This window comes from Chelonus insularis, unplaced genomic scaffold (assembly GCF_013357705.1).
Source record: "Chelonus insularis isolate UGA/USDA-ARS -01 unplaced genomic scaffold, ASM1335770v1 contig_77_pilon, whole genome shotgun sequence".
In the NCBI taxonomy this organism is placed as follows: Eukaryota; Metazoa; Arthropoda; class Insecta; order Hymenoptera; family Braconidae; genus Chelonus; species Chelonus insularis.
Genome location: NW_023276746.1, coordinates 408881 through 429674, shown reverse-complemented (window position 1 = coordinate 429674; position 20794 = coordinate 408881). Strand labels below are relative to the sequence as shown.

General features: G+C 29.4%; 7 protein-coding genes across 8 annotated transcripts in view; 3 read left to right on the top strand and 4 right to left on the bottom strand.

Annotated features, from left to right (window-relative positions):
- Positions 1–234, bottom strand: part of ATP8B (ATPase phospholipid transporting 8B) — a 61119-nt gene extending 60885 nt beyond the window's left edge. The window contains exon 1 of the mRNA XM_035090504.1: positions 127–234. The gene's annotated coding sequence lies outside the window, so the exon portion shown is untranslated. The remainder of the gene's footprint in view (positions 1–126) is intronic.
- Positions 235–502: 268 nt separating this feature from the next.
- Positions 503–1950, top strand: LOC118071326 (threonine aspartase 1-like). The gene has a single exon (XM_035090424.1). It carries the CDS (start codon positions 779–781, stop codon positions 1823–1825), a length of 1047 nt encoding a protein of 348 aa, XP_034946315.1. The 5' UTR covers positions 503–778; the 3' UTR covers positions 1826–1950.
- PSMG1 (Proteasome assembly chaperone 1) lies at positions 1896–3137 on the bottom strand. Its single transcript, XM_035090449.1, has 4 exons — positions 2708–3137; positions 2463–2626; positions 2192–2387; positions 1896–2131 (listed from the first exon to the last, which is right to left on the bottom strand). Exons 1-4 carry the CDS (start codon positions 2886–2888, stop codon positions 1896–1898), a joined length of 777 nt encoding a protein of 258 aa, XP_034946340.1. The 5' UTR covers positions 2889–3137.
- Positions 3138–3456: 319 nt separating this feature from the next.
- On the bottom strand, positions 3457–5418 carry LOC118071327 (pancreatic lipase-related protein 2). Of its 2 annotated transcripts, none has more exons than XM_035090425.1 (2): positions 5201–5418; positions 3457–5104 (listed from the first exon to the last, which is right to left on the bottom strand). In XM_035090425.1, the coding sequence occupies exon 2, from the start codon at positions 4900–4902 to the stop codon at positions 3862–3864; it is 1041 nt and encodes a 346-aa protein (XP_034946316.1). In that variant the 5' UTR covers positions 4903–5104; positions 5201–5418; the 3' UTR covers positions 3457–3861. The 2 variants fall into 2 exon arrangements, with proteins under 2 accessions (XP_034946316.1, XP_034946317.1); XM_035090426.1 differs by having other exon boundaries at positions 3457–4711.
- A 1759-nt stretch (positions 5419–7177) lies between these two features.
- On the top strand, positions 7178–10037 carry LOC118071325 (uncharacterized). Its single transcript, XM_035090423.1, has one exon. The coding sequence runs from the start codon at positions 7782–7784 to the stop codon at positions 9408–9410; it is 1629 nt and encodes a 542-aa protein (XP_034946314.1). The 5' UTR covers positions 7178–7781; the 3' UTR covers positions 9411–10037.
- Positions 10030–12855, top strand: LOC118071340 (uncharacterized). Its single transcript, XM_035090448.1, has 6 exons — positions 10030–10730; positions 10977–11188; positions 11523–11835; positions 11921–12231; positions 12288–12456; positions 12608–12855. Exons 1-6 carry the CDS (start codon positions 10475–10477, stop codon positions 12853–12855), a joined length of 1509 nt encoding a protein of 502 aa, XP_034946339.1. The 5' UTR covers positions 10030–10474.
- A 1101-nt stretch (positions 12856–13956) lies between these two features.
- Positions 13957–15245, bottom strand: LOC118071352 (uncharacterized). The gene is made up of 4 exons (XM_035090460.1): positions 15171–15245; positions 14577–14717; positions 14352–14510; positions 13957–14281 (listed from the first exon to the last, which is right to left on the bottom strand). Exons 1-4 carry the CDS (start codon positions 15222–15224, stop codon positions 14138–14140), a joined length of 498 nt encoding a protein of 165 aa, XP_034946351.1. The 5' UTR covers positions 15225–15245; the 3' UTR covers positions 13957–14137.
- Positions 15246–20794: the final 5549 nt, after the last annotated feature.

The window sequence follows — 20794 nt, the reverse complement described above, 5'->3', positions numbered from 1 at the left end:
TGTTCTAAAGTTTAGATCACGGATCTAAATAAATCGCACGCGATCTATCGATTTTCGATGAATATTCATAAGTTATACATTATAATATATGATTTAAGTAATAAATAAAATATTTTCATAACTTACCACAAAATTAATGATTTAATAATCCTTTTATTCACATAAAAAACACTTTTTACACGCAAAAAACACGACATTACCCCGCGTAGAAAAATGTAACCGCCATATTGTTTATCGTCAACTGGTGGTGCGACGTTAGCGCTCTGAGTGGTAAAGTTTGAATCTATTTTTTCAGCGCGCTTTTTTAAACTGAAAAATAATTCAAAAAATTTCAATTCATTCAAAAAAATGATATGGACTTAATTCCTTACTTCATTTATTTATGTATTTTATTATAAAAAACTAAAAAATATCATTTAATCGTTCATTTACGCTAGAAAAATGACATTTAACGACATCTGTTGTTGAAAAATTATAGCACAATCTTCAAACAAATACACCTATCTACGAAAACGACCGAAAAATAAAAAAAAATTTGAAAGGGAAAAGAAATTAATTGTTTCTTACGTGGGCTACTGAATCCTGAATGAAAATTTTCAAAATCTCAAGTGAAAAATTGGAGAATAATTAAATGTCAATTAAAATTAATAAAAACAAATCAGAATCAAACGATAATGTTTTTATGATTGTTAGTATATTTAATTCCAACATGTGACATTAATGAAAACTGGTTAGTGTAGTCTTGATCATCAGCTCAAAACATAAACAAAAACAATCAATGACAAACAATAATGGATTCATTGCCGTACACGTTGGAGCTGGACAACATTCAGATTCATTAAAAAAGAAATATCAAAAATTATGTCGTGAAGCATGTAAAAGTGGAATAGAAAAATTAAAAAATGGAGGAAGTTCCCTAGATGCTGTGGTCGAAGCTACTGTAGTTCTAGAAGATTCAGCTCTGACTAATGCTGGATTTGGCTCCAATCTAACCTTAGATGGAGATGTGGAGTGCGATGCAAGTGTTATGGACGGATCAAAATTATTATTCGGCGCAGTTGGAGCTGTGAGTGGTATTAAAAACCCCGTGACATTGGCTAAGCGTCTGTGTGAGCATCAATCAAACAGAATTAGCTATGGAAGAGTACCACCAAGTATCCTCGTTGGTTCTGGAGCTCAAGTGTGGGCCAACGAAATGGGAGTTGCTACTCTTCCAGCGGAAGAATTAATCTCCAACAAAGCCCGCAAAATATACCATCACTACAAAAGAAAACTAGAGGGCAAGGAAGTCGTTCAAATACCTAAAAGACGCATGGACACTGTTGGTGCTGTGGCTGTGGATGCTTTTGGTAACATAGCATCAGCCTGTTCCAGCGGAGGTATCATTCTCAAGTATCCTGGACGTGTTGGACAGGCAGGAGTTTGGGGATGTGGAGTTTGGGCGCATAATGGTCGATGTTCTGTTGGCGCTAGCACTTCAGGATGTGGTGAACATTTAATTAGAACAACATTAGCACGGACTATCGCTGAAGCTATTGCTACAGCGACACCAAATCACGTCACGACTCTTCACCAGACCATGAAGGATAAATTTATAGACTCAGAATTCCTTCATGGTCTAGATCAGAAGCTAGGTGGCGCAATAGCTATCAGATATTCCTTAGATGATTCAATAGGAGACTTGCTTTGGACTCATTCAACAAATTCCATGATTCTTGGACATATGAGCTCACATGACAGCAATGCTAAGAGCTGTGTATCATCTTTAGAACCTTGCGAAGTTGGTAAAAAAGCTATCGTTGAAGGTATCTGTTTCAGACTGTAATTTAGCATGTAATTTATACTACTTATGTAACTGCCAGTGTAACAATAGCTGTGAAAATGAATTTATCGAATTAAGTTGCCATGTTTATATGACGATGTTGATAATAAAAAATATTGGAATACATATACAAGTTTCCTTTATTGAAAATAAAGGGTTTCCCACATTTTAATTCTGGTAATTCATGCTTAGTTACCTCAGCAAATAATTTTGTTAAAGGTGATGCACTGTTTGAATCTAACTCATAGCCATCCAGGTATAAAATATTCAATGACGCTGATTGATCCATTACTTCAGCATAAGCAACAACTAAAAGCATTTACTTATTAGCATAATTATTTTGCTGTGTCATAGCTGGTTGATACTAACCTCCAGCACCAACTCCAGGAACAATGCTGGGCTGTTTGGGCATAGAAATAGAATTTTTAACATCATTAGTAGCTTTTCTAGTATACAATGAGATTAAATATGTTGAAATATTTCGGTTCTCAATATTTTTTAATTGAGTTATGTGACTGCTGGTGATTGCTATGATGTTTTTTGCCTTTTTCAAGATCTCTGATGCCTGAAAATAATTCCAATCATCATCAAAATAACTGGCTTTTGAATATGAAAGTATTATTAAATTATCATTACTTACTGTATCAACAAAATCTCCAGCTTGAGCCAATTCAACATCGGGACTGACTAAACAAATGAATGAATTATTTGAAGCTTTGTACAACTTTGAAGGATGTTTCGATGATGATGATTTTATTTGGCAGACTTCTTTAGCATTTTTTGACACATAATCTTTCATAAAATCTGTATATGTATATAAATAATTCAATGTTTTTCTTTTTATCATGATCATTATTTCTATAATAAAGATTAAAGTTTATTTACCAACAATCAACGATGTTTCTATGACAATCAAAGTATTTATTTGTTGTGGAATATCTTCAGACCATTCAACAGTAAATAATTTGGTTAAATTTTCAGTACTTTGATTATCATTCTCGTCATCCTCTTCAGTCCAAAATGCTCGTGAACTTGGATACACTACTTCTCCAAATGACATTGACATACTTGTTTTTATTTTGAAGCTAAAGTAAACTAATGAATTTCAGATTTTTGGAAATTATTAATCTCATCAATAGTAACTTCGAAAATCAATTAATGACAATGACACAACGTAAAATTGTTGAATCAAAGATAAAACAAATCAAGCCGGTGTTGTGCGTATTATTGTTGTTGCAAAATTTGGTTAGGGAACGAAAAACTATTCACAGGTAGCGCTAGCGTATTAGTCACATTATGGCGCTAATTTTGATTGTTGATGTATAATTGTTTTTATTCATCCGATTATAATTTGATGATATTTATTTAAAATAAATTATGAAATTAATTATAAAATATGAGATAATGTATATAAAGTAACATGCATAAATATTATATGAGCCAATTGGAATATTGAGTTTTTAACAATGACAAAAAAAATCAAATTTACAAAAAATATTTTAACAATTATTTATTTTATTGTTAATAAACACATGGTTTATTGAATGGATCTTTTAAAATAAATATTTTGAAATCTACGTTTTCATTTATTTATAATTTTTTTAAAAATAACTTCTCTATTAAAACAGGAAAGATCGATTTAGAAAATAAACCTATACATGTATTTTACTTTCTATCAATTAACTGCAACCACATTTAATAAGTCTACTTTATTTGAAGATAAACAAAACCTATATATAGTCGTAGCTATTTCATTATCCCGGAATTAGAAGTAAGGAAACATTCGCAACATTGATCAAAATATTTTATTAGACATCGCTATTTAATTCTAATTAAATAATTAAATTTAATAAATGTACTTTTCAATTTAAACCTTTACTCTATTGTTGGATTTTATTTAATTTATTAAATAAATAATAATTAATTAAAAATTAATTGAAGCCCTGGAATGTGATGCATTTATCTTAAGTTTTAACAATTAACGTATTTTTAATACATTTCTTAAAATTTATTATGTACGACAGAAATGCTAAAATAAATTATAAATCTCTTGTAGCAAAGGGACTTTCAGCATTAGTTTTAACAATATAATAATTTCGAGCACTTTTATCAACATTATCTCCAGCCAGAATCCTCAAACGCGTGGTTGGAGGACAGGCATGTATCGTAAATTCCCAAAGATTTGGACAAGGCCATCCCCAAAATCCAACTTCAGTGTTAATAGATTCAGCAAAGTATACTGCTGACCTAGTATGATCACAATTACTGCGTTCATGACATCCAGGTTGAGTGACGCCACCATTCATATAAAAGTCAACATGACCAGACCTTTCTATTTTACCTTGCATAAGAACATTTGTATGATAAACATCAACAAACTCAGCATCTGTTGAATCTAATTTCTCGCTGTTGGATGCAAATATAAATCCAGGCATTGCTGGATCTAATCCAGTAATTCGTGGGATTTTATAAGGACGTAATAAAAAGCCAGCAATTCCTGCTACATGAGCACCTAAGCTAAAGCCAATCACATGAATATCTTCAGCTCCAGTGTCTCTTAGTTTCCTTATCACCTCTGCTACCCTTTGGCCAACATACGTAGTGTGCCAGATAGCATGTAAATAACATTCTTCAGCAGCTAACTTTTCCCAGTCAACAAAAATCACATTGCATTCTTCTCTCAACAGATATTCGTTCTTCATGTCAACCAATGGCGTCAATCTTATGTCTGACTTCCATCCATGAACAATAATCTTTGTTGGTAAATTTAAAGTCAAGTTCACATTCAGCTCTGTATCATTATCAAATAAATCTTGAGTTGTATTAACATCTGGTCGAGTGAACAGCACAAACTTTGGTTCATGTTCAGTGTCATGTTTTATTGCATGTCTGAAACACAAAGTTCCCCAAATGTCCCTTTTATTTCTAAAATATTTATCAGTCACTTCGGAATCGTTGATAAGATGATCTGACACACTTTTAGAAACAACTTTAGGTATTATCGTGTAGAGTAGTCCAATAATTGTTAGATAAATTTGAAGATGATTTTTGGAAGATTTTCGACTAACCTTCATCATCATCACTAGAAAAATGTATTTAATTACTGTTGAGTTGAGTCAAACAATTAACTCATTGTGATGTTATTACGGATGCCAGAGTAACACTCTCGATCTCTAGTACACTTGTACTGGCTGTTAAGCCAAGTCGTCATAGAGGTATATCCAGTGTAAATAAAGATTACATGTGTAAGCATTTAATTCTATTGCCACGTTAATCAGTTCACTATTGATTTTCAGAACGTAAAAGTGTAATTGTTTTATTTGTTGTGAATATTGAATAATAAAAATTTCTTACGTAAAATACTGAAAAAAAAATTACCTTAATTTTTTATCGCATCCATCATTATGCATTGCGACATTTTTTAATAATTAGTCATAAAAAAATCGATATTTTAATTATAAAATTGGATTTATGTATTGTCTCTGAATCCATTTGTTAACTAAATCAAAGAATACTAAAGTATCTTAGTATTCTTTGACTACATAAAATAGATCGATGCAAATTCTCTTCGGAACATTTCGCAACTTACCTCCACAACTGTGTTCAAATTAATTCCTCCAGATGTCACGTAACTCTAATGACGAAAGTTTATCTCATAGTTACATGATGTCGCTACTAAGCAGTTCTAGAAGCCATCTATCAAATAACTTGGAAAGCTCATTGTAAGCCATTTTTTACCACATTGCTAAATCTAGAAATCAGATCAGATCAGATAGTGCATTGAAAGTCGTAAATTGAAAATTTTAAAATTTATTTCTGTTAAATATTAATTGGTTAACGTAATTTTATAAATAATTTAACCAATAATATTATGTTTTTGTATGATTGTCTGTGAATTTTGATTCTACTGGAGCAACTCTATTGGATTCTACTGGAGATGAAAAGATTTATTCAGATCTGTACATTTACATAATGTAAATTTATGATTGGTTAACACTTTGAAAACATTTGATGAATAAATTTATTTTGTCTTTTTTTAAACTATAAATTAATTAATTCTATTCATCGAAATTATAATATATTTTTTGTTTTACAATAATGGACAGAAATATAAATAATGAATGGAAAAGACAAATTACTGAAGATCCTCTCTGCTTAAAATTTACTACATATTGAGAAATTTAAAAATTAATTGGATGTACTACGTTATTTGACCTTATACACATCCTTAAGGATGTGTATAACTGGGAAAATCTTATAAATTTCTAAGAGGTTAAAGATTGTTAATGGTGAAACGTTATTATGTAGAAAAAGAAAATAAAAAACATGCCTAGAAAAAAAATTTGTAACAAAATTTATATTAAATAAAACTTTGGAAAGAAAATTTGAAAAAAAAAAAGAAAAAGTGACAAAATAAATCTACTCTTTCTTCACGCAATACATTCACTCATTATTTGTTTTTATCTATAATTTTTTATGCATTATTTAGAAATATTGACATACGAAAATCTTACTTGACCGTAGTGGAATTTTCCATTAAAACATTCCCGACTAGCAATGGTAGTTAGGTTTACCTTAAAAGGACTCGGGACCAGATTAAGTTTTAATAATGTTTTCCAAAATAGGGAAATCCATATTATTACCTAATAAGATTCTTATAAGAGCAGTCGAAACCGGGTAGGACTGAATAATTTTGATTTAGAATATCATACGGTAAATTCAGGGCTTCCCTAACCAAGGACAATGTTTGGGATTCCTCATTCTAAAAATTGTATTCGTATAAGGCCAGAATAAGGAGCTTCATAAATTTGCCTTAATTAAGGAACGCCTTTAATTTTTCTAACGACAATCTAAATAGGAAAGCTGTGAAAATTTTTTATTATTCATAACTATGTAACTCGTATAATAAACTGTGCATACAGTTATTTACATGTGAAAATATAATCCATAGAGTATTATAAATTATTTTTTATTTTATATTATTTTTTTATAAATTATTTGATTAATTAATGTATATATCAAATAAATATTAACTTTTCTATTTGGCAAGAATCAATTTATATTTATCTACACATGTACGTACATAAACACGAGTGTATATCTTCATCTACAGATATATTTTATTGTATATATGTATACAAACTATCTATTTATGTGTTACGTTATCTTACTGATTAAAATCCTAAAGAAAAATACAAGCGTATTGCGGATGAAAATAAAATTTGTTTTTAATTTTTGAATGCAAGGGCAGATTCGGAGTGGGGATCAATAGGTTTTAGAGGAGTCATATAACTGTTCTTATTCATTCGATAAACACAAGCGATTGGCAATAAATATTTTCGTGTTTTACAAGTTTGTTTTTTAATGTGCAAACGTGTGTTGTGATTTTAACAATTCTTTATTTTTTTTAAATTAATAAATTTAATAAGTAAATATGTCAACAAATAATTCACGGAATTTTCGTATACGTGAACTTGCACGTTTACGAGCAGAAAAATTTCGTGACGAGCAACGTAAATTAAGTCATGAACAGCAGCATCAAGCATCACTTAATAATAGAACAATTGAAAATTGTGATCTCCATAATGTTGAACGAGTAGTCTCACCCGCTGTCAGTGAAAGAGTGTATGAAGTGCGATATAATGAGGTGCCTGCGATAAATAAATTTGTATCACCTGATTTATAATTACAAGAAAATAATGAAAACTCAAATAGACAATTTAGGAATAGTGTAGATATCACAGATTCTGAGAATGATCATGGAGAGTACAATGAAGAGGAAAGTAGTTTAGCTGATAATACATTTTCTGAAAGTGATAGTGATGGAAATAATATTTCTAGCACAACTTCTGAGGATGATATTGATGAAAATAATATTGCTCAGTTAAATGAAATTGAAAAAATTCGTCAATGGACGTTACTGACTCCCCCGATTTCTTATGTACGATTAGAAAAATTAATGGATATTTTAAGAATTCGAGTCTATCCAGACTTACCAAAAACTGCTAGAACTTTTCTGGGTACAACTTGCGGTAAATATGAAATTGAAAATTTTAGCAAAAATGAAGAATTCGTGTACTTTGGAATTAAAAAAAATCAAGAAAATTGTTTAAATTGTGAATTACATGATACGAATAATATTGAATTATTAATTAATGTTGACGGTTTACCATTATTTAAATCAAGTTCAAAACAACTATGGCCGATACTTTGTAAGGTATATGATAAACTTGATCGTTATAAACCATTCCCGGTAGCTATTTATTGTGGAGACTGGAAACCTTCGAGTCTAGAATTTTTTTTTCAAAAATTTATAAATGAAATAAATATTTTACAAATGTCCAGAATTACAGTAGATAATCGATCATTTAAAGTTTCAATTGAAGCATTTATATGTGATAGACCTGCACGATCACTACTTAAATGTATGATTGGTCATGGAGGATATTATTCATGTGAGAGATGCACAGTCAAAGGTGTGAGATTTGAAAATAGAACTATTTATCCTCTCATTGGTGAGATTGAAGCGAGAACTAATATATCTTTTAGAAACCAAACAAACCCTTATCATCACTTAAATACATCACCTTTAGTTCGTATACAACCTGAAATTGATTTAGTGCATCAATTTGTATTAGATTCTATGCACTTACTTTATTTAGGTGTAATGAAAAAATTGTTAGAGTGTTGGTTAAAAGGCAGTGTTAACAGAGGATTAAAGATAGACTACAGACACAGGAGACGGTTATGTGAATTATTATTGAAGATTAAGGTGCCATCGGAATTTCAACGGAATACTCGTTCATTAGATAACTTTAGTAAATTTAAATCAACAGAATTACAGTTTTTATTATTATATGCTGGTCCTATTGTATTTAAAAATATTCTTTCTAGGGTAGTTTATGAGCATTTTTTATTATTACACGCTGCCTGCAGAATATTATGTTCAAATGAACTCGCGTTAGAAAAAATACGATATGCAAAATTTTATTTAAGTGCATTTGTAACCATTGCACCTGCAATATATACATGGTCAGTTTTAATTGGTACTATTCACAATCTTACCCATATTGCAAATGATGTAGAGTACATGCAATATTCTTTATCTAAAATTTCAAGCTATCCATTTGAAAATTTATTAGGAAAAATAAAAAAGTTGTTGAGAAACGGTAATAATCCATTAGCTCAATTATGTCGTCGTTTCAATAAAATGAAGTCTAGCATGTGTGAAAAGCCAACATTACCAATAAAAATAAAAATATTACAAGTGAATAAAGAAAGATCTGGAAGAACAATTATCAAACGCTTGGAATATAAAGAAGCTTTGCTGACCACTAAACCTCCAAACAATGCCGTTTTATTAACTGATAATAAAGTTTTCCAAATACACAATATGTATCAATCTTCCGGGAATAATATAAATTCAATAAAAATGTGTGGGATAACATTAAGAAAAAGGAAAGCCCTTTATACATATCCTTGTAGTTCAAATAGTTTTCAAATGTGGAATGTAAGTGCAAGAAATGGAGACTTTGAAATATATGACCTCAAAGATGTTAAAAAAAATGGTGTGTATGGATTTAAGTGAGAACGACAAAGAAAAACTCTGTGTCATGCCATTACTCCATATGTGTGTTATATATCCTGCCCTTATATTATAACTTAGTTTATCTATGTATATCTTATCTAGCTTTCTAAATTCTTTAAACCCCTTTTTTCTATATCCTGTCATAAAACTGCACTTTAATATTTCCCCAGAAAACTACACTTTCCAAAATTCCCAAAATCCTCAACTACCTGATTCGACACAGTTTCACTAACCAAAAAAAAACAGCCTTACGTCACCAAACAACAACCCCTTCTATCCTGAATTTCATCCCATAAATACATCCCATTTTAAGGAACATACCCACTCTTTTCTAAGACACCAACCTGTCTACTTGTCTTCTATTTTCTAAATCATACAATTTTATATCAGAACAGCTGTAACCTGTACAAACTATTAAGTTTTAATAAACTCGAAGTAGAACTTAAATTCGTGTTTCATTGGCTATACAACATGTGATAGACTGTACTAGTAGTAGTGATGCTGTATATAGTGTATATATTTTGTTCGAGAATATTAATAATTTTGTAAATGAAAAAATTTATTTAACTTTTGGTAATGAAAGTACTATAATTTGATTATTATTAAAAATGTTGAACAAATTATTTTCTTCAGCCAGACAATAATTTTATGTCTGTATTCACGTGAAAAACGAAACAGTTATATTCCAAGAAGTGTTGATACTTATAGAGTGTTTATAGATACTAGTGATGTTTATATTTTGTGAATAGAATTGTCGAAAAATTGATATTTGATACTAATGTAAACATTTTCAAGAAACATACAGCAAAGGCTTATCTTTTTTCAAGTGATTGTCAAGTGAATCAGTTTATGTTGAACATTTGTAATGAGTGGATGTCTTTATAAAACGATTTTATAAAGTAAAATTTTTCGATTACTCATAGATCTTTTTTATAAATTGAATTTATAAAAAATCAGTCATAACTATTGTGTGATTCAGTTGATATTGAATGTTTAAAACAAGTGGGCACCTAAAATAATTTTGTGAAGTTCTATAATAACATTTACAACGGAAATTCAGCAGGATGTCATCAGTTAACTTATACACAAAGTATAGATTAGTTGTCTTTTTACCAATAAAAAAAAACGAGCTACCTTCCATAGACATTGTGCCTCGTAAATGGATTTATTTGGATGGCAGATTTGGAAAATTAAAGTGCATTTTTATGCCACCTCCTTATACTAAAGAGAACTCAGAGCAATTAAGAAAAATGGTACAAAATGATGATGATCCTCTGGATAATTGGCCATCATATTATTTTCAGGCTCGTGGGAGGGCAGGTATGTAAAAAGATTTAATTAATTTATTTAAATACTGTTTAATTTTTTAATTGAATTATCGAAGAAAAAAAGTTCTTAATTGCATGAAAAATTTTTTTTGATAAAAAAAAAACACTTTCTGTTTATTTTACACAACATTTCTTTCACAATGATACAATTTCAATAATTAATAATATATACAAATAGATAATTTATTAAGGAAGTTTCTATGTGATACGTAATAATGATAGTACATAATTAATTGAGATACATTTGAAGAGGCTGAAAAATTGGCAGATAAACTCATATATCAGCCGTATGCTTATTCAACAGACAACGATGAGTCTGCAAAATTAAAAGCTCAGGAAGATGAAGACTTTTTGAAAATGCAAAAATTATCTCCTAAAATGGCTTCAAATATGATTGACTTTGCTGGCAAAATTGATTTAGATGATCTTGACGGCGATAAGTTATTATTTGTGTATATACATATATATATTTTTATTGATCGTTAAAATCTATGTTAAAACCACGGTAGTTCATTACTTGATCGTTTGTTCATTTTTTTACAACAGAATTCAATAAATTTTTGTCAGACAAGACAAAAAAACCTTCACGGGAACGTCACGAAAAAAAACAAGTCTCTCCCAAAAATCAAGAAGCCATAATAAAGAAAATCGTAAGAACCAGCATGTCTATTATTAATTATTAGTACTTAATTTACAAATATAAATCATTCATTTTAAATCTTGTCTTACATAAAGTTGTATCGAAATACATATCAAGTGTTTATTAATATTTTCAGGAGCTAAATCATCTTCAAAAAAAGTTCAAAAAAAAAACCAGCAACATCGTTCTTCTGATGAAAGCGAAAAATGTACTTCCACAGATGACTCAAGTGACAGTAGCGTAACGTCAACTTATAAGGGGCGTCCTGGTTTAAATAATAAAAAAAAATTTTCTAAGAAAAATGAAAAATCATTGAGCTTTTTGAGTGAAAGAAATGAAAATATTAGAAAAAGTGTGGATAATCATAATCTTGATATAGATGAAATTGGTTTAACTTCAACTAAAAATGATTTGGAAAAAGAAAATAGTTCATCAATAAAAATAAATGCTCAAAATGGTATGTAACTATTCTCATTATGGAAGTAGTAATTTTTATAAATATTAATGATATGTGATTTCTAAATAGTACAATTTTATTCCAGAAAGTTCTGACAATCAATATATCAAAAAATTATTAAACCAGGTTGAACAGCAACAAAAAATTATTATTGAACATTGTCAAAATATAAATAAGACGGTTGACTCGAACGCTAAACAGATAAATATATTAAAAGGTTATTTGATCGAAATTAAAAACATCACAGAGGTTAAAAATGCTGCTCGAAGCGAGCCGATTACTATTTTTGATGAAGAAACTGAGGAAATTCTGAAATATTGTCCATGTTTAACAATAGAAGTATTCGACGAGTTTGAACAAAAATTGAAAACCAATGAAGACTTTAATAAAAAAATGGTAAGATAAGCATATGTTTAAGAAACATTTTTTTCAAATAATACATGATTTTACAGGTAAAAAAACTTATGATAAAAATTAACACCAGCCAACGCATTGTCCAAAATGTTAGCACAATGATGCGAGTGTTCATGTCTCGGGAAGTAGCTCTACAGCTCAACCTGAAGCCAGCAGCTGATGATAAAAAAATTTTCGTTGACACGTCTTTTTATAAAATAATTAAAGGTAACTTAAAACACCTTTAAATTTTAATTAATAGGTTTTAATTAATTTCAATTAATAAATTCAAATTGTGATTCATAAAACATAAAATAACTAATTGATTAATTAGTTATCTTGAAGAATAATAAATGTAAAACTTTTTTTTTGATTACAGCTATAATTATTAAAAAATTTACAAAATCGGAACCGAACCCAATAGAGGAAAAGGTGATAATACACAGCGTAGCTTCTGTTCTTTATAATTGTAAAGATTGGGAAGGCAAAGGTGCAGAGAGAAGACGTAAAGGTGTAGAAAAAAGATCTAAAACAAAAAAGATGAACAAAAAGAAGACAGATAAAAAGTCCACTGATGAAGAAGAGGATCAAGGTGACGACAATAAGTATTACATGATTTATTTTTGATTATAATTAAAAAATGTCTACTTCACTATAAACTTTCTTTAATATTTTAACAATAGTATTACTTAAATAATTTTAATGTCATATTTTTTTAATGAAAAAAAAAGATTTAAAAATAAAATTTTTTCATTTTCAAAAGGTCGATTATATTTCAATAATTTTTAAAAATAATAATTAATAATTTTTATAATTATTAAATCACTAATAAGAGATTCGTTATCAGACAAACCTAAACCATCCTTAAATAATCCCAAAAAATTAATCGAATTTCTCATTTGATCCATGTGAGATCCTTATTGGTTTCATAAATAATCCTAAAAAATTTATAAAATTCCTGGTTTGGTTTATGAAAGATCCTTATTGTTTCCCTAAATCAGGCTTTCCTTATAAGGAACGTACTTAGAGGTGCGTTATTTTTTGAACCAGGACCTGCTCGGGTTACCTTAATAGCCCCCCCCCCTTCTGGGCTGTACAAAAATGTGCGCCAAGGATAAATAACGACAATGATGAAATTACAAAAAGTCCTAAAATCATTAAATACCAATTATTTAAATCTAAAAATCAACTATATTTAAAATGAATTATTTTCCTGTTTTCATAATAAACATAACAACCAAAAACTTGGCGTGACTTTAAAGATTTTATAGAAGCATAAAATTTTGAAAATATTTAAGCCAATTAATAAGTAACAATTTCCCCCGTGTTCCATATCGATTTTAATGGGTTTTATTAGGAATTATGAATAAAAAAAATGTTCTAGATAATTAAATAAAAAGAAAATAAAATTGTGTTAAATGAATATAACAAAATAAAATTATTTCAAATAATAAAAATAGTTATCTACCTCTTGGATATTAATTTTAATGGATTTTTTCCTCCATCATAAGTTAAAAAATCTTTCAATGATTAAATAAGGAAATAATTGACTGTCTTTTTTTTCCAACATATTTTTTATTTTTATGAATCATTTCCCGTATTAATTAAGCAAAAAAAAAAAGGATCTTTAAAAATTTTCTTGCGCACAGCTGTTGGTTTTATCTAGATACAAAGAACCATAATGCTAAATAAAAAATTTGATTAACGTTTATACCCATAATGGAACTAATAGAGATAATCAAAATATTAAACTTTGCAGTTTTTTTTCTTATACTTTTAATTATCCGAACAATATTTAGACATTTAATACAATAACATATTGATTAAATTTTCATATACATGATTTTCAGTTTAAAAAATACATTTTTTCTTCATTTTATCTCTCTTCATGCACTATATTTTATAGTTTTCAACGCGTAGACACATAACTGCGCATTTCGAGTAATGTTTTTTCTGAAGTATAAATTGAAGTTATCGTTAAATAATTATTTGGGGGGAAAGAGTCCGGAAAAGTTCGAAAATCATCGAATTTATATGAACCACTATAAGTTCCCTGAAATAATTTATACATAATTTCAAATTTTATTCAATTGATTTCAATGTTTTTCAATTATATGTATTACCAGTTCAGGCGGACAATCGTCAATGGGCGGAACAAGATAACTCATCATCATTCGCATGATGATTGGCTCATTTAAACCCTCACATAAAGAAAACTTCCAGTCGATACCTGTAGGTACTTTATACTCTCCCATCGTTGCACCAATTATTTGTATTCGTAGCTGAAATTTTCAAAATAATTCATTTAAATAAAAGCTATGCAATTATCAAACATTTTTTTCTCTTACTTCAGCTTCTAGTGGCATGTAGTCAATTACTGTCATATTTATGTCGATGTCATTATTCCATGTGATAATTTCCATATCTTTAAAATAATCCGGATCATAAGATTCGAATACAAAATCCAACAGTGTCACATCGAGTTGAGCCTATCAATAAAATTAGTTTATTGTAGAATTTTAAGACAGTAAACAAATTTGTTTATGTTCAATGAATGACTTATAATGTAGCTGATTGGTTTTATTTTAGTTTTATTTATAATATATATTGATTGATCGAGTATTATAATAATCGTATCCGTACGACTCGTGCTAATGATGACATTAGCGAAATGATGGAAAGATCTCCTGTACAGTTTTTGTAAAAAAACAAAATTACATAACCTTATAGGATTTTTCAAAAATTTACTTAATCCGTCATTATTTGTTTTTAACACCTCAGAAAAAATTTGGTGTTGTATCTGAAATTAATCATAATTGCGTTTTCGAATACTTAATTTACTAGGGATTTTAGTAAATTACTTAGATCCCGCTCTACAGGCATAATAAGTAACATGTATCATGCCTGTGTTATATAAAAAATTGATATGTTAAAAAACATACTTTCAATCCGAAAAATTGCGAACAAAACCACAAAGTGGAAATTAAAATAAACATTTTTCTAAATCCTCAAAGAACTTTGCACATATGTTAGATAAACCAACACTTAAATGAATCAATGAATTTCCCGATTGTATTTATAGCGCTGATCTAGATAATCGTTCTAAACAGTATTCTATTTCAGTTCTGAGAAAAAAAAATTGATCTGAATCTTCGATATCTTTTTTAGTTGATCTCTACATAGGAAAAATTTTATAACAAGTTTTACTAGTTAATTTAAAGTAAAATTTACCAATAAATAGTGGAAAGACTGATATTGATGGGTAAGAATTTCTAAAAAAAAAAAAATTTATAAATTCAGAAATTTACTTTTGATTCAATATATTAATTAAAAATACTTATACGATGTTAATATAGTTGATCTGAGAAGAGAAGTCCTCGTAAATGACGTAGATCTATTTTCATATGATCCATATTGTTATGCTCACAAAGGATTTTGATTCAATCTTCAGGAATCAAGGTTTCCTCGATTTTTCCTGTTTCATTAATCTAAGTTGTTCTATGAAAAAATTAATGGTACACAGAGAAAAATGTTCAGTAGATTTTGTTTAATTTTTTTGTTATTTTTACCAAAGTTTAATGTACGTATATGGACATCATCACTATTAAGTATTAACTACTAACAAATTTATGTAATCTACGGATATTGTTCAAGTTTTTTTTTTAATTATAAATAAAAAAACTGAAGTTAAGATAGAATTGAGTTAGTACAGTTTACAAAAAAATTGAAATGAAAATTGCTTGAAAATATATAAAAATGAAAACTCAGCTCAGCATAGTATTCTTAATCGAAAGTCAACGATCGCTTTCCGAGAAAATTCTTAATTTCAGCCCATGTTTATGTTATAATAAGAAAAAAATTTTTAATTCAAAAATTATAACCTGCAAAAATCATCTTATAATTTGTATAGAGACAACAACGGTAGTGCCTCGTCGTGACGTAAGGGCTAAATGGCGGCAATTTATGTTTGGCGCACGAGACACTACCGTATCTCTTGATTGTCGATCACTTGGTAAATTTAAAATTTAATTTACCTATTAAGTTCTCTTTTAGAAATTAAAATTCATAAAAGTAGCACTTGTAAATCCGATATTCTTATATTTAATATTTCTACAAAAAAATCTACTTATTACATTAAAAATATGGAATTTTTATTTAAATAACTACATATTATGTAGTGGTAAATTTGAGGGAATTTTAGTAAAAATCTACTATACACAGCATATACATACCTATATTCCTCAGACAGTCATTAAACTAAGGTTTTATTGCGGGTAATCATTTTTTGCCCGGTCGTCGCCATGGTTTTTCCCGATTATCCTAAGGATTTTTACTTTTGTCTATCCCTTCCTAAATGTCTCATTCTGCTTTATGCATCCCTTCCGAAGTCTCCTATTTTCTTGCACATATATTGTATATTCAGAACTTTAAACAATTTATCTATAAGTTGCCGTGGTCGAAGACGGATCGAACCATCGAGTGGTACACTTTATATTTTTTATAAAGCAAGTTTTGTGAAAAGTGTTATAGAAATTTATTTGTTTCATTCATCAGTGAAGTGCATAATTAACATCAACTGTAATTGTGTAATACAACTTGTGAAAATATGGCAAATGTTAGACGAATGGGGTTTAGGACACCTCAAACCGATCTTCGAATGTAAGAATGTAAAATTATTTATAGGTACAAATTCGTTAATTTCAGGAGTAGACAATAGATATATTTATTAAATAAATTTTTGTAAATATTCTTGATTTATTTTAATACATTTAATATTAAAAATAACTTCTACGTTTATTAGTTGATACTTTCTCGCATGCGTTAGTATATTTATTAATAACAAAATAGTCATAACATTTTCTTTATTATCGAATATATCTACTCTCTTTTAACGATAAGAGAAATAATTCATTTAAATTTATAGAATTCATTGATGATCGCAAATTGTTTTGAATTTATTTGTAAGCTTCGTTTTTAGATTTTTTCGTATTGAATTTAATTTTACTTCGTGGTCACGTGGTTTTCGTTCGAACTGTAATATCTACTTATATGGTAATGTAGTTTACTAAAAAAGTTCTTTATAAAGTGATTCGGCTCCAGTTGTTGATGTCTTAACAAAAAATTTTCCAATAAATTTAAAAAAGATCAAATGTATGTAAAAATACTAAAAAAAAACGTTTAATCACATGTAATAATCAACTGTTTTTGCGTGCATAAATTTAAGAAGGTTCCAATTACTAGAACTAAAGGTTCTTTTTTGACAATATATTACATAAAATTCAATTCAAGATTATCATAAAATTACATGTTACGCTAGAATTGTTATTATATTAGAATTATTATTGTTACTATAATAGAATTGTTTCTTTTACAGATTTTAAGTCGGGCCCATATAGAATGTCATTTTGATGAACATTATTATGCCTTCCGTATTTTTGAATATAAAAAAATTTACAAGTGTTTATCATGGGTAGAAATATCTAATGCCTATATAACACATCAAATACGTGCAGGTAATAATATAGAATACGTAAAAAAATGTTGGATTTAAAATGATGAATTTACTATGTTTATAAGTTTTTAAATATATACTTACATATGTATAAGTTAATGTTTGATGTATTTCTTATTTATGTTTAAGTTTTATTTTCATTTTGTATGAAATTGTAAGAATATTAATAAAAGATTGAAACTAAATTATTTCCAGACTAATTTTTATAAATATAAAGTACAAATATTTAAAAATTACTATTATTATTTACTGATATTTAAATTACATATAAATAATTTTTAAATTCAAATTCGATAATTTTTATTAAATGAACATGATTTTTAAAAGTGCCAGCACTCTAATTTTTGTATGACCAGCTCAGGAAATCTTAAGGACCTAGCTTAACGATTTTTACCTGCTCGGGACACAATTTATTTATTTATGACCTACACATTTTCCTGTGCTAGCTCTGTAATTTTTGTTGTATTTATTTGTTACGTCCCCGTAACAGAACGGTCTCTTTTTGAGTCAAGACACAATCGCCTTCTACTCCACTCGGGTGCGGAGACCTCGCAGAGTTTATTTTAGATGGAAAATTAAAGAAATAGGTAAGGTAATCAGTGCTGGCAAACCACTATGGTGCAACAAATGAAGAAGAGTGTTGTTCCTTTTTATTACAGATAATCTTTATTAGCCTTTACTCACTTTAGTTGAATAGAAATTGTTTTACAAGGGTGAAATGGATAGGTAGCAGAAAGTTGAAGCGCTGTTCAGCAGGTCGGTGCGTAGCAGGTTGTAGTGCTGCCTGAAGATACTCGGCTAGGCTCCCTGGTTGGTTGATTTACAGCCGCTTGAGTTTCCTCGCCGTACCGCACCTCTCTCTCTCTTGCTCGTAGACTTCGACTTCGCTCGTTTGCTCACGTATATATATTTTCTCAAAGATTTCTCTTCACAAAATCTTTCCCGACGAGTTGAGAAAAATTCTTTTATTACTTTAAAGAAAAAATATTTCTTTGGTCGAGTTGAGTTCTTCAAAAAATATACTTGTTTGAGTAAATAGAAGAATTATTTTTTTCAAGAAGAAAATTCTAAAAAAATTGTTTTTCTTGAATAATTATAAATTGAAGGAAATTATTAATGTTACTGAGAATAAATCTTTCAAAAAGAATCAAATCTGAGTTTGAAATATGAAGTAGACTACAGTTCAAAATTTTGCACCAAGCCCGACAAAAATTTAGCAGAGACTGAAGTTCCTTGGGAAAATCTGGACTATTTATCCAGGGTTCTAACCCCTCTGAAAAGCTGGAGGTGGTAGCTTTAATGTTCTTTCTGCCAATCCGGTAAATTTGAATATCCAAATTTCCTTTGGTCAGGCTATCCACGTGCGGGCCTCTTGAACTGCCTTTACGCCCGCTTTCTCTTTTTTCCTTCACCTGACTGTCCACCTAGCGTCCTTGAGTTGCCCCTTGGTGCCTTCAAGTCTGACTTCACTCATTGATTTTTCTTTACCTGACTTTCCTCTGCATACTGTCCCTTTTCCTTTTTTAAAATTTAATATTCTATTTTGTTTTAACAAAAATGTTGTGTACTCTGGTACATAACATTATTTTTTAATGAATAAGTAATTACATAATGAATTTTGCTTGCATGAATAATATTTTTCGAGTACTCGGATATAAATTTTCATTGTATAAATTATTAAATATTATTTTATCGAAAATTTAATAAATAGATAATATCTGATCTGTTCTAACTTTACTGTGCTAGCCTAGTAAAAAAAATAATAAAATTACTCTACAAACTTTGTTGATTTTTTTTCTCCGTATAGTTTTATTACTTTGTAACGAAGTTACATTTTTAAGGCCGATATTATAGAAAATTAATTGGTCTGATGAATCGATAATCAGTAAAATCATGACCCATGAGAAATAGCGCGAAATTTAAATTATCGGCGAAGCCTATTAAAATCATGTAGTAGAGAGAGAGGGTCATAAGTAACGTAATAGATCTGAGAGAGAGAGTTATTGAGATGATCTTGTTGCCATGACGACTTCCCCACGCAACCCACTACAATAGTGGTGGGGGATAGCAAAGTGGGCGGAGTCATACAGTATAAAAGAGCTAGATTTTGCGGAGATCGTCACTTCACCTGTCTCCGAGGTACTAGACCAACGAGACCGACGAGAGTAGTAGCTCACGTCGTACAATACAGAGTTGTAGCCTTTTAGTTGCCCCGGAGAGTAGAAGCTTTCCGAAAATAGGAATTGGAGGGTTGAAGCCTTCCAGCCAAGAGTTGGTGCTCTTGGTTTTAGCTAGCGATCGAGAGTCGTAGCTCACACCTATACCCCCTAGAAGAGTTGGAGCTCTTCGTCGACGAGTTGAAGCTCGTCGATTATTCAGGCAAGGTTGTAGCCTTCCCTCGAAGAGTTGTTAGCTCTTCGAGTATCCCGGTCTGGGTTGTAGCCCGACCAACGAGAGATTAGGCCACGGGGTAGACACTTCTGGGTGGGATTTTAAGATAGCAACTCTCTCTCTCGAGTATAACGGCACCTAAGTGAAAGTTTACTTTGTAAAACTGTACAATTGGAAATCTAGAATAGAATACATATATGTTGTAAATAGTTTATATAATAAAGTTGAAATTGGATTTTAATTTGTGTCTAGAGAATTTACTTTGTAACGCATCCGCCATAGAATCCTGGGCCATAGAATTTAGATAAATTGTTAAATTGGGGCGGGAATTTTCTTGGGGACTCGCCTTGAGAAAATTTAGGTGTTACAACTTGTTCTTGTTTATTATCCTAGAAAATTATAACATAATAGTATTATTGCACGAATTGTTGTTCAATTAATGCCTGCGACTAGGTACAATATTAATAAAATACTACTTGATTATTTAATACATTTTTTTCTCAATATAATTATTTTCAAGTAACAAAAGCGTTCGATATTTTTTTTTAGCCAATTAAGAGGCTAAATTTGAATTATAAAAAATGAGTAAGTGTTTCAATAAAAAAGTTGAATGTTTTGAATCCAATTCAGTCCATCGTTTACGACTTATAACAGTTAAATAAA

Bases quoted from the DNA above. Each gene is read 5' to 3' on its own strand.
- PSMG1 (XM_035090449.1), bottom strand. From the start codon at position 2,888: ATGTCAATGTCATTTGGAGAAGTAGTGTATCCAAGTTCACGAGCATTT. The intron at 2,627-2,707 runs GTAAATAAACTT...ATACATATACAG, and splicing joins AGAAACATCGTTGATTGTTG to ATTTTATGAAAGATTATGTG. The intron at 2,132-2,191 runs GTTAGTATCAAC...AAATGCTTTTAG, and splicing joins TCCTGGAGTTGGTGCTGGAG to TTGTTGCTTATGCTGAAGTA.
- LOC118071325 (XM_035090423.1), top strand. From the start codon at position 7,782: ATGGATATTTTAAGAATTCGAGTCTATCCAGACTTACCAAAAACTGCT.
- LOC118071340 (XM_035090448.1), top strand. From the start codon at position 10,475: ATGTCATCAGTTAACTTATACACAAAGTATAGATTAGTTGTCTTTTTA. The intron at 11,189-11,522 runs GTGTATATACAT...TCAGGAGCTAAA, and splicing joins ACGGCGATAAGTTATTATTT to TCATCTTCAAAAAAAGTTCA. The intron at 11,836-11,920 runs GTATGTAACTAT...ATTTTATTCCAG, and splicing joins AAAAATAAATGCTCAAAATG to AAAGTTCTGACAATCAATAT.
- LOC118071326 (XM_035090424.1), top strand. From the start codon at position 779: ATGACAAACAATAATGGATTCATTGCCGTACACGTTGGAGCTGGACAA.
- LOC118071327 (XM_035090425.1), bottom strand. From the start codon at position 4,902: ATGATGATGAAGGTTAGTCGAAAATCTTCCAAAAATCATCTTCAAATT.
- LOC118071352 (XM_035090460.1), bottom strand. From the start codon at position 15,224: ATGTTTATTTTAATTTCCACTTTGTGGTTTTGTTCGCAATTTTTCGGA. The intron at 14,511-14,576 runs GTAAGAGAAAAA...TGAAAATTTCAG, and splicing joins ACATGCCACTAGAAGCTGAA to CTACGAATACAAATAATTGG. The intron at 14,282-14,351 runs GTAATACATATA...AAATTATTTCAG, and splicing joins ACGATTGTCCGCCTGAACTG to GGAACTTATAGTGGTTCATA.